The following is a 12,613-nucleotide window of genomic DNA, read 5'->3' as shown; positions in this document are numbered from 1 at the left end:
TTCACGGTGAAGCCACTAGAGGCCTCTGTTCCGCCAGTATCGAAAATACCTCGGCGGTCAAACCTGACGAGCCACCACCCGAGCAGGACAAACCAGAATCATCACATCGATGATTTGATCACGTTTCCACAGAAACAATGGAACCATCGCCCGTGGGCGCGTCACGATCGCCGATGACGTAGACGACGCCGTCGGTTTCCGGACAGGATGAGCAGCGTGAGTCTTTTCTCTCCATCTGCAGGATTTCTAAGATAACAATCAATCTTCTGCCTGTTGCAGGACTACCAGCATCTGCATTTATTATCGTCCTTTATGCGCACAGACATCGAATGCATGGCGACTGTTACCTCATTTTACGATTTAATGCGCAAAATATACGTCGTTACCAACACCCAGTTATACCCCCAGTTTTCAACCGAATGACTCCTAATTATTGTAGTGATGCGTAAATCAACGACAGTGTGATTAATACATGCACAGAATTTGAAATGTTGTACGTCATAAATGATCTGATGCAGAAACGGGAGAAGGAGCAGAGGAGGAAGCTGCAGCAGTTCCTAAATGACCTGGCTCTGCTGGGATCACTACAGGTCAGTGAACGCACCAGTGGCGTTCATGTGGGCAAACCATCTTTTGTTTTTAAATCTCCTTCGTCTCTCAGGGTTTTAAATACTTCCAGCCATGGCTGAGAGGGAAGGAGGAGCTGCTGCTTACAGTCGTGAATGAGGATCTGGTGAGTTTTCAACATGAAGCCTAAACAAAGCCTCCTGGGGTTCCGACTGACCTGTGTCCCCCCCCCCCCCCCCCACCTGTTGGGTAGGGCTGGCGTTCACCGGGGTTCGTGGTGTCCAGGGCCTCCTCTTCCTCAGCCACCAGCAGCTGTAACAGCAGTGACGTCTCCACCAGCAGCAGCTCCCCCAGCCTGGACAGCCGGAGCAGCTCGCCCCTGCCCGGAGAGCCTGGAGGCCCGCAGCCCGACACTGGTGCCAAGACACAGCCACAGGCCGCCAGGTGACTGCAAAACACATCATTTATCACTGGTTTTTTGTGCGTCACTTCCTGTTTGGACAGGACAGTTGTGAAATATGATTTTGCTAGCGTTAGCTAGGACGCTGGTAAATGATTGCTAAAATATGCATGACTGGGTGCTTCTGTCCTCAATTATATCCATTAGCAAAAGGCTCCTAGCAGAAGTTGCCTGGTTCTGTGTGAAATTTGGGGACCCCTGGTGGCTAGAATGCAGATTACACCTGTCCTCAGCGTCCTCAGACGAGGATAGATATTTTTGTGTTTAGTATCACTTAACATTAGCGCTGGGTGGGTGGGGTGGTTACATTCCAACTCTCTGAACTGAACTCTTGGCCTGGAGCACAAAAATGCAGGGTTACGACTGGAAATTAGGGTTACGATTCCTCGCCAGGTACACGCTTCCTCGGGGCGACGTCTGAGTGCTTATCCCAGCTCCCAGGTGAGCAGTTGAGTGCAGAGTCCCGCTAAAGGTTTATTTTTCCTGGCTGCGCCGCTCCTTCCAAATCGCCGCACGAACCTTCCAGTCGCGAAATTTAAAACGTGCGCGATCCCGCAGCTGATTGAATAAAGCAGCTATTCAAGCTGATCCGATTTGACTCGGCCAACCGGGACTGCAGCTCCGGAGATGCACTGACTGCTTCCACTTAGCAGCGAATTCTGACCACGTTTGGGAGGAAATGTCAGGTTTGTTCTCCTAGATGCAGGATCGATCGTTTCCCAGAGGTTCTGACTTTAGAGAACATTAATTGACCTCATCGCGTGTCCTCAGGCGGCCCTGCGGCGAGGAGCATCTCCTCCCAGCCTCCCCCAGTGAACAGGAGATAGCGGTGCCTGTAAGTGTTCTCTCTCACACACACACACACACACACACACACTCTTCTGGATCAACCGCCTCCCTCAGAGTCTTTGGACCGTGTTCTCACAGGAGGTGAACTGCACTCTGTTTTTATTGGCCGGCTACATCAAGTACGGGCGGCCCTACGCCTGGATACGTTCCAACCACGAGCGCCTGGTCAACATCGGAGGCACCGTCTCCATGGTCAAGGACACGCCCATGAAGCTCAAGTCCATCGCAGACTGGCAGACACGAGGTACGGGGTGGGGGTGGGGGGGGCGGTTTTTCTGCACAGATTCAATAATTGCACGTTTTTCCATGAGCCTAATGGGACGCAGATGTCTCCACGCTAACCTCCGCCGAGGCTACCGTGTGGTGTGGATTAGTTTGGTGGAAATGGTCCAGGGCAGCGCTGGAGTCACTTGATGGTTTCCTCAAGGGTTTTTGTGGTCTTGGCTCAGGTGTTCGGGTGTGGGACGTCGTCAGCGAGCTGGTGTGCCTGTGCACCATCCCCTCTCCATCCAACCCCTTCGCACTGGACACGCGCTACATCAAAAACCTTCCCCTCCCCGACCGCTTCTTCGTCACAGGTGCCCTCCTGAACTTTCTAGAGACGTACGTGGTCTACGGCAACCGGGACGAGATACACTACGACAAAGGTAGGCTGGGTCATGTGGCCGCAGCATTGAAAGTGACCAGCAGGCGGCGCAGTTGAGCTACCTCGGATTTTTCAAGGTTTCCTGACGACTCCTCTCTTCCAGTTGTGGAGGAGGTGAAGCCTCTGAGGCGCCTCCACGTCCAGTCCCTGCTGGAGCTGCAGCGGCTCAGAACGCCCAGCAGCCTGGCGGTCCAGGAACCATCAGCGGAGGAGTGACTGCAGCATTCGTGTACAAATAAAGACTTTTTGCGAGCCGACGTTCGTTTGTTGAACCTCCCTTTCAAGAGAAGAAACATGTACAGAGTAATATTGCGTCACTGGTGTATGTTGACTAAAATTTTAAGGCGGTCACATGGGTATTTTTAAAAAATATATAAGAAATAACCCTGGGAACCGAGTCACATGCACCACATTCATCATCTGTAAACATCGCCCCCTCCTCCACTCACGTGCAGGAGTAAAATGGAAGTTTTGTTTGTTCAGCCAAATATAACCTCAGAAATAAACCCGCAAAGGGTTCGAGCTGGCTAAATATTTGTCTTCCCCAAATTTACGGCAGCGTAGCCAAACAAGGGTGTTCTATAAAAAGTTTATTATTTCATAAAATACATATTAAATATGTACAACAAAAAAAAACAGTACATCGATAAAACGCGCTTTTCTAAGACCGGCCGAGTTTTTAAAAATCATACAGGTGTATAAAATGTTAAAAAGATGAGCGGCACGAAAAAGGCAGCACTTTTAGCTTAGTGTTGGTTGCAAAATCACGTAGAAGGAAGCCTGATTCTCACTGTAAACAGGGCAGGACGTTACACAGCGACACAGCTGCCTACAGACGGCTGTAACTGGAGCCGCCGCCCCCCCCTTCCTGGTTCGGATCACCTGGACGGGTCCGACAAACGCTCCTCAGCATGCGGAGTCACGGCTGGACGTGGGGAGGAATCTGGGGGATTTGGAGGCGACTTTTCACCTCCCGCTCGCCCGCCTGCTTGGAATGCAGGTGCACGGCTGCACATTCCACACGCAGGCTCCACATGGGAACACCGCGTTCCCAGTGTTCGGACGCAGACAGACAGAAATGCTAATTGTGCGCCGCGGCAGACAGTCTGGGCCTTTTGTGGAGCAGGGTACTTGTGGGACGCCACTGACCCTTAGTTGGAGCCGTATATGGGTAAACCCACCTTGATGCGCACACACAGGTGGTGAGCTGTTAAAAATCAAACGTGTTGTAAAACTTACGACTTAAGTTAGGCTGTGTTATATAGTCAGAAATGCTGTTAGCTTGGAAACTGCTAACAGCAGTACTTTTTTTTTTTTATTAGCCTCCCATTCAGCCCGTTTCCTGGCGAGTTTAAAACAAATCAATTTGATAAATTAAAATAAAATAGTGCTTCTGCAATTCGACTCCACAACAAAATAAACCGTAAAACTTCCGAACTGTGGGTTAAAAGACACGTTAAAAAAAAGTCAATTTCCAGTTGGAATCGGGATCGCGCGACCAGCGTCGATCCTGTCGTCTCTCAAACTTCCAGAAGGCTAAAAGTTGAACACTTAAAAACAGACACACCCACCAAAACTCACTGGGAACAAACCAGCACAGTGGAACCAGTCACACAGCCTCCGACAAATGAAGCCGTTTGTGCCAAACTGGGCACGTTCACACAGCCACTGACTCCAGCAACATCCTCTCAAAAGTCCTTATGTATCCGAATATGGACTCTGCTACTGCCCAGTTTTACCCCCCTTTTGTCCTCCCTGCTGGTGTGAAACCGCCACACCCCCTCAGTTCAGTGCCATCAGGTTGAGTCCCTCCCCGCCAGTGGAGGGGTCAGAGCTGCGGTTCAGTTCCAGCTGTCCGAGGAGGATCCTCTCCTGCTGATGGCCCTGAGGGGACTACGAGACACCGAGCCCCTCTTCTTCCAACGAACTAGTCAAGGGACAAAAAAGAATGTCGCGTTAGCGTGGCAGCCGGAAAAATCGGGCACATGAGTGTAAACACCAATTACGAGGATCCAAACGGTCGCAGCAGCTCGTCAGCCTTGACCGCGTATTACTACATCAGCTATTTCAGACGTCTTATCTGTTTCTGGAGACGTTTGCGAGCAGGAATGCAATAAGCACCTCGAGTCAAGGAAAGTGTTTCAACGCCGTTACAGGAAGCTACGACCCTTGACAAGAATTTTTTTTAAAAGATACAATGTAGATAAGCTTGTCCGGATGAGCTAATTAAGAATGCTTCGAGATAATGTCCAACAGCTGTTCTCAGTACCTAGCCTAGCTTAGAATAGCAGTTTCAGCACATATCTTCCTCCCTAAAGGCTATGCTAAGCTAACCAGGGTCTGGTTTTGTAGTTGTCTCACATGAGTTGAACCCGTCTGGAACTGAGATTTGGTATTTGCACCAAGTCCAGACGATTTGCATTGATGCTTAATACAAAAAGCTTAAAATGCCACAAAGCTGCGTCAGCCTCTCACCTTTTCCCAGGCTAGCGGGCAGCGTGGAGCTCTTCGTGTTGGCAGGGGAGCCGGAGGACTCCTCTACCCGTTTGCCCTTCCCCTCGCCCGGCGGTAGCGTGGCCGAGCCATCCTGCTGCCAGTCGCTCAGCGCTCTCTGGAAGGAATGTGCCAAACAGGCGGTCATGTCGCGCGCCCGCTCCGCTCGGCTGCACCAGAACACGCGGCACTGCAGCTGCTGCCCGTGGTGCTTGCAGATGTACAGGAAGACGTTGGGCCGGTTGGCGTCGGCGGCGCAGTACGCAATGTCCTGCAGGTAGGTCTTCGTGAGCTGGCGGCCCGTGCTCAGCTCTTTGACCTCGACGTATCTCGGCCGCACCACCAGGGCGTGATCTTTGCCCAGCTTCTTTCCGTTCGCAATTCCTTCTAGCAAGTGGTTGATGGCCTCCTGGGCCTGTTCCCGGTCCAGGGAGAAGATCTTTTCCGTGCCCAGGTAGTGCACCTTGAAGAGAGGGTCGCCGTGGGACAAAGACTCGGTGCGGTCGCGGCGAAAGCGGCGCCGCAGCGCTGCGGGGGAGTTCTTAATGGTCTGCATGAGGTGGAATGTACTCAGGGACATTTTGAAACTGCGTTTGGAGGAACTTTCAGCAAGCCCGATGGTCAGACCGTCCTCTCCGACGTCTCTCCCGCTATCCCGCCGACAGTCTGTCGACGTAGCGTGGTTGCATCCACTGCCGCTATCTGCAACCAAGGAGACGATAAGACGTCAACAGTGAGCCTATGAACAGCGTCACACTTTTACTTTGACACAAAGCTTGTGACACTGTGGAAAAACAAAGGCCAACAGAAAATAATCCGTGACGCAAGTGAGGAATATTCATTCACCACAGCCGTTAAATATTCACCATCAGGTCTGGCTACATTTTAGAAAAATACTAGAAAGGTAAAGGTTGATGTAACCCAGGGAGTAAAAACTACCCTCCTACCACCTCGATACCTCCATGACTTCGGTGACCTTGCCGACTCAGAACTTATGCAACATCCACATCAGCCCCCCCCATTGTCTCCCATCCTACAAAATCCCAGAACAGCTTGTTCCCTATTGTGTTAAAAATGTTGTGTTTTCCTCCCTTTCTCTTTTCTCGGCCATTCTTCTAACATCCTCGCTCCGTCCTCGGACAAGGGTTGCAGAGAACCGCCAACGGTTGGGGCCATTGTTGGAGTCCAGGAAACAGCTTTGCTACCCCCCATCGCCAAAATATTCCTCTCTGAAACAATGGCATGCTTCTGAGAGTGTGTCACATCTTAGAAAGGATGTCAGGACATGCGGGCAGTGACCACAAAAACTCCAACATGCACAACTTTCACCTAAAAAAATTGAAGGTCCTACATGGTGAGCTAATATCATTCATTCTGATGTTTAAACCGTAAACCAGAGATAGTTGCCTCACTTATAATCGCCGCGCTAAATGAACAAGGTGCCACTGTGCATCAAAGTCCATCAAACTACCTGGAGCTTTAAGAAGAGTCGCCTGGCGTAAAAACGTGCTGCCAGACCAACAAAACCCGCTTTAGGTCACGTCTGCTGGCAGCCACACTCCGTCATTCACAGCCGAATTAGACGTTAAGGCTCGGAGAATATGAACCAAGTGGAAAGACGCTCAAACCGACTTCAATCTTCGAGCATGAACTAGATTAACTTGAAATTGACGAATTTTCGAGTGCGGTTCGCAGAGCATCCGAAAACAACCCATCCTCTTACAACCAGTTGCGTTCTTGTTGGATAAAGTCAATTCGTGCAGTTTATAAGAGCATTTGCCCCTAAACTCTCATCCCAGTTTCTGGAAGTTCAAACTCACCTGGACACAGTCTCATGCAAACGCCCTCCTCGTGAACCGCTGCGTCGCGCGCTCCTCGCGGACCACCAGGTTTACCTGCCGCCTTTATATCTACAAAAAAAACCCAAATTACATCCGACGTAGTTGCGTTCAAACTCCTAGTGAGCTCGGAGGGTAAGAGCGACGTGGACGTGACCCGCGGACTGATTCGCACTGTGTTCTGAGGGGGAGTGAGTCGGTCAGCTCGCGGGGAGACCGTTTTTAAACCGAGTGGGCGCGAGCTCGTGGCGCGCGTGACCGCGCGTGGACGCGGAGGGGGGTTTCAATGATTTACAAGTGAGTCGGTACTGACGGTGCATGGCGGGATGGCTAGCAGTTGACTAACGTAGCATTTTGTAGTTACAATGGAATTTGTGGAATCTAATCGGGGTGAAATATATAATAATAATAATAATAGTAATTGATATGTGTCCATAAGTTAGCTCCATTTTGAGCTTTACACAATTAAATGCTTCAGAACATATTCCATCAAAATTATAATGGATGTTAGCCGCAACTGGCGGTTTCGGTATCCGTAGCTATCCAATGATACCATTAGCAGAAACTTAAAGTGGGCAACACGTTGCTAATTACCGCCATTGTACAAGAATGTGGGCGAACCCGTCATCACATCAGTCTCCCGCCCAATCACCAAAGATTCGGCTGTTGATCGAGATGTTTCCCTACATTTTTAATGATATATGACTAAAACTTTACCCAAAAAATGATTATAAAGCAAGTGCTGTAGCCAACTCAGAGGGGGTGCAGGTGTGAAAAACGTAATTGACAACGGACCTCAATAAATAACTAATCTGTCACCAGATTGAGCAGAATTTTATCAAAAAACGTTATAAACACAATTTAACACACAACTCAAATTTATTTTAACATTTATGAGTTTGTTCTTTTGGAAGTGAGGTAATTACAAGGCTGAAGCAAAAATGTTTAGAATGAAATCTATTTTCTTGCAGACCTTTGGTAACATTCTGTCTGCATTTAACAAACTTTCATTTACTCAACAAACGCACCCACAGCGTCCAATCAGATATAAGCTGTTAAGAAAGACAATCTAGCTCAGTGACATTGTAGGTACTGATGCAAAGTTTCATAATGGTTCCTTCAAGTACTGTATATTCAAGGCTGGGAAAACATCTGAAACCCACTACCTTTGATTACCGCTACGTCACAGCTTGTCTATGATGGGGGCCACTGCCCTTGCTGGTTCGGATCTGCTTCGAGGGGCATTCAAACGGTGGCAGGGAGAAAACCCTTAATAGGTTCCATGTGTGTGTGCACTTATGAGTGTGCCTCTGGGTGTGCCTGACGTTGGGGAAACAGTGGAGCCCCTGTTTCGACTGGGTTTGGCCCAGTAAAAGTGGAGGTCTGAACGTCACACCCGCGTCGGTGCCTAGCGGGACACACTGGAACTATTCTCGGGCCGGTGGTGACATAATGGAGCATCTAATGTAGGTACACACCCACTCAAAAGAGTGTGTATATAAAAACAGGCAAGGACAGGGTAGGCAGCTTGCCACAAACTCTTCAGGTTTTGTTCAGACATGTTGAACTGGAGCAAGAAAGAGCTCTTCAGAGACTGAAACACAGAATGAGGTGACAAATGCTCCTCTCACTGGTCAGCATTAACATTCAGAATAGAGTTGAACTGCTTCAGATCAAAACAAAGGGCCTGCACTTGATATGCTACATCCTTAATCCCAATTAAAGTATCTCGGACTGATTAACTACACCTTTCATATTAACGCTGTAGCTTTTGCCACTTAATCCATCATGTCAAATTAAGCAACTGATACACAAGCTAGCAGGCTGCAAAGAACTATCATTTACAGGCTTCTTCTGAGAATGCTGTTTGATTTGGGGTGAAAAACACCAAGCACCCAACAAGTTGGAGTAATTCAACTGTAGTACATGGGTGTGTTACTGTCACTGGGGAATACAAGATGGTTTCAGTGAAGCTGTCACGTTAAAGTGTTTAATTTTAGGCAATTTTAATCTTATCAATAATAAACCCATTGAATGAAGCTACCTCAACTAGGCAGTGTTTTGTGCTAATAAGAGAAAGTTAGATCTCAGATCGAAATGCCATCTAAGAGCTAACGGTCAGTAATTCATATATTTATCGAGTGCTACCGATGACTGAAACCGTCAAGTTTACGAAATAAAAGGTAAATGTGAGCGAGATCTGTGATAGGACGGGGCTGGGCTAGCTTAACTGTTCAAAGTAGCAGAATATTTCGGCTCCTTGAATGGTCAGTGTCAACACACGGTTGAGCCTGGAGGAAATTGAGGATCTCTATGAAAGAAAAGTTGGAAAAAGGAACCTTCAACAGGCCAGAAGAGGAAACCACCTCAGGCTAAGTTAACGAGTCTAAGGGCTTTGTTCCACTTTTCCAAGTCACGTAACTAACTCAGAACATAATATGGAATGACGTTATTGTTAGAAACCAGGCAATCACAGAAGTTCTGGTCAGTAAAGCTGATGCAACATGAACCGGCCTTTATTATTAACATTTTATCCTCAGTTCCTCTTTCGGAAAGTGGCCTTCGTTGATTTATATCCTGTCAAATGAGAGCAGCCGTCTGGTTTTCAGAGTTCCGGCAAAGCCAAAAGAATACGACAGTCTGTCCCTGTCATCAATAAAGTTATAAAAGCATCATTTCTACCTTTGACCTCCACCAGTTACCAGAAATGTCCATCAGTCTTTGCCAAGTCATCATAGACATGGACAGAACTATATGAGGCCCAATGGGTCCCAGTGTTTCGGGATGCTAACATTAGTTGTTTGAGAGTTTATTTTGTTCTCAATTAAAAATAAAATACAAGATCTCAGGATGTCAGCTGGTCAGCGGGGTGCAAGGGCCTAACTATTGGACCGAAGATGTGGAAAAAACACTTGGGCGTGACATTAGAGAGAACCATTATCATCGGCTGGCTTCCCTCCATAAGCAACATGGATGTTGGGGCATATGTGGTGTCCAGGGTGCAGTACATTAGCATTAGCATACATACTAACATGTATTTATTCTCATAATTTCCAGCCTCACAGAGTTTTCTACTCACCATTTACCTGAATCCAGAATGTTCTGCATCGTATCACAAAGAGGAACTCTGCCGAAGGGGTGTGGGGATATGGGTACATGTACGCTAAAGGTAGATTTATGGCTCAACCTACAATGTTCTCAGACAAGTATTTCGGGGCAGAACACGATGAGATAAAACCTACTTTTGTCGCTCTTCATAGGTGAGTGTCAGGTGTGTGTAAATGACATTAAATCAATCACCTGTTTGACATTTCAGGTGAGGTGTGCTACGTAAATCTGCTAATTAAAGTTTATTATCCTTCACAATCTGCCCAAGGTTGTAGTTCTACCAGTTTGGTGAAAAAATAACTCGGAAGAAGATTTCATATTAAATTAGCATTAAGTAAAGACTGCGGTACCCTAAGTGTGACTCACTTTCCCAGTTGCTGAAGTTGCTGTCGAATCTCCATCTTCACTCCCTTGTTGCACTTTCAACCATAACAACAAGTCAGGCCTTCAGTTCTCTCACTCTTCAAGTCCTTCCTGTTATTCCCTTCAAATGCACGAGTCAAATCAAAGGATATAACTCACCGAGTCCCAACAATAGTGGAAATGTTTTATCTAGGATTAGCTTGCCGCGGCGTTGGTTGCCTTTATGTCTGGTGCCTCTTTACGGTAAAGGGTTGCAGAGGCAACTTCCTCAGGATGTTGCTGCTGGATGCTTGCTCGTGCTCTTCTGTTTGTGACTTTTCACGTGTTTCTCATGCGGCTGTTCGGAGGAACCTACGGGAATCTCAGTTTTGTTTGCAGTGGGCTCGATTGTTTGCCTGGGGTAAACACGAAAAATATCGGGCATTTAAAACTGTCTGTGTCCTATTTTAGGACCTGTCCAAAGATAGTAAAAATAGGCCACTGCTGAAATGTGGTATTTCCAGATAGGTGCCATAATTTTTAGTCATTTTATTTGTTTATTCTTACAGTATCAATGTCAGCTCATGCATGTTAGCATGCTAACATTAATTTGTAGCTCAGCAGGCATGTTGTTCTTTTACATAGCACTGCTAGGAGTTAAAAACTTCGATATTTGAAAAGATAAATAAGTTCAAAGCTAGCTAGCATTTTCCAAATCTAGCTAATCTGTATAAAGTGACCAAATCGACGTTGTGCTTGACCTGAACGAGCTTTCTGTGTTTTGGTCTGGCTTTACTGTTTTGAGACATTTTTATGATTCGAGTCCACACTAACAGGCTAATTTACCATTTAGCTATGTAGCTTCAGAACCAGTCCAGCATATACAGAATTAATTATGGGTGCCATACTTTACACGGTAAACGAGTGTTGTCAGTGAACTGGTGTGACCTCGATGTCTGCTTTAGCCTAAGGCTAGCCTTTTCGCTAAATCAGGACGAGATTTTAATCACCAAAAAAGGGAAGCTGAGGTGTCTGTGGAAAAGTGATGGGAATAAGACCACAGTAAACACTGGATTGCATTATTAGCTTTCTAAATTAAGAGCACAGGCCACTTACTAGGTATCCAGTCTAGAATGTGACCCTTGTCTGGTGCGAAGCGAGTCAACCTAATGTTTACTCATGTCAGACTTTCACTGTTTTCTTTCCTCTTAATCGTCTACCTCGGGGGTCACATGACTCACCTTAGTTACGTATGGCGGGTGGGCAAATGAGAAGCCAGAACACAGGAACATCTGCTTTAACAGACGCAGGCCGATGTCCTAATAAGGAACGCAGCGAGGATGACAGCGTGTCTGCTTCTTCGCAGTTATCGTTCACAGCAGTTGCCTCAGTCTGATGAGCTCATTTCCTTTATTTTTTCTGCTGAGATGGCTGCTTGGGTTTGGATTTAATGCGACAGGGAGGAAGGGTCTGTCTGGGGGAATTCCTATGGCTCACTTTTTAATGCTATCACCATTAGCAATCTGTGAAAATATACTACTTCTGCTTGTTCTCACCGTAGCTGCTTCCTGAATTACGTTCGCTAAGACTTTAGCCAGTTAGCGCAAGCCTCATGCAGGGCTTTACGCTCATGCACAGGCATCAGCAAGTTTTGCTAATTATGGAGTGGAAGCAACAAAAAATATCTTGTTAAAATGGAATTTCTGGAAGCTGCAGTAGGAAGTGTGCAGTGATTCCACTTTTGTCTCAACTCGGATTTCTTTTTAGCCACTTTCCGCCCTTTTAGAAGCTGATAAAAACGTTGATTGCTTTACTGTACAAATGTTCTAGAACCCACAGACCAATCAGGTGTTTAGACTAAACAGGACGAGGCGGTGGTTTCCTGTTCAGGCCCGAGAGAGCAGACGTTACCCTACAGATTTTCTACTGCAGTATGGTGGCGGAGGTTAAACTCGAAACCCCAGACAGCAAAATGTTGGCTTGTAAAGGCTGAAAGCAAGCAACTAAGGTCACAAATGCATTCTGTATACCTCCCACAATTTAATACTCTCCATGCTAACAAGCCACTTTAATTTATTTTAAAAACTAGGCTATAATAGTTAGGCTTTACGAGCTAGAATTGATTAAAATGATTGAAAACACAAAGTTAACATCGTGTTGAAATATTTGTGTCGCTTTATGATCTTTAGTCACTAGATATTAGCTAATAGGCTTGAGTATATTGATAATATTAATCTACTTTAGTAAAGATAAAAACTGATGTTATATTGCCAGACTTTCGAAGATTCGTGCTAATCTAACGGCACAACC

General features: G+C 46.8%; 2 protein-coding genes across 4 annotated transcripts; one reads left to right on the top strand and one right to left on the bottom strand.

The window, feature by feature from the left end:
* The first annotated feature begins 28 nt into the window (after positions 1-28).
* LOC105416851 (uncharacterized) lies at positions 29-2,779 on the top strand. Of its 2 annotated transcripts, none has more exons than XM_029840291.1 (8): positions 29-216; positions 519-590; positions 662-733; positions 821-1,011; positions 1,799-1,862; positions 1,997-2,120; positions 2,326-2,523; positions 2,626-2,779. In XM_029840291.1, exons 1-8 carry the CDS (start codon positions 208-210, stop codon positions 2,736-2,738), a joined length of 843 nt encoding a protein of 280 aa, XP_029696151.1. In that variant the 5' UTR covers positions 29-207; the 3' UTR covers positions 2,739-2,779. The 2 variants fall into 2 exon arrangements, with proteins under 2 accessions (XP_029696151.1, XP_011605010.1); XM_011606708.2 differs by having other exon boundaries at positions 1,955-2,120.
* A 318-nt stretch (positions 2,780-3,097) lies between these two features.
* On the bottom strand, positions 3,098-11,665 carry LOC105416852 (low density lipoprotein receptor adapter protein 1). 2 transcript variants are annotated; one of them, XM_011606710.2, is made up of 5 exons: positions 11,545-11,662; positions 10,328-10,719; positions 6,836-6,925; positions 4,998-5,717; positions 3,098-4,449 (listed from the first exon to the last, which is right to left on the bottom strand). In XM_011606710.2, exons 3-5 carry the CDS (start codon positions 6,849-6,851, stop codon positions 4,364-4,366), a joined length of 822 nt encoding a protein of 273 aa, XP_011605012.1. In that variant the 5' UTR covers positions 6,852-6,925; positions 10,328-10,719; positions 11,545-11,662; the 3' UTR covers positions 3,098-4,363. The 2 variants fall into 2 exon arrangements, with proteins under 2 accessions (XP_011605012.1, XP_029696152.1); XM_029840292.1 differs by lacking the exon at positions 6,836-6,925 and having other exon boundaries at positions 11,545-11,665.
* Between the last annotated feature and the right edge of the window lie 948 nt (positions 11,666-12,613).

This window comes from Takifugu rubripes, chromosome 8, assembly GCF_901000725.2.
Source record: "Takifugu rubripes chromosome 8, fTakRub1.2, whole genome shotgun sequence".
NCBI classification, from domain to species: domain Eukaryota; kingdom Metazoa; phylum Chordata; class Actinopteri; order Tetraodontiformes; family Tetraodontidae; genus Takifugu; species Takifugu rubripes.
The sequence above is the reverse complement of the archived record's forward strand: the minus strand, read 5'-3'. Positions and strand labels throughout refer to the sequence as shown.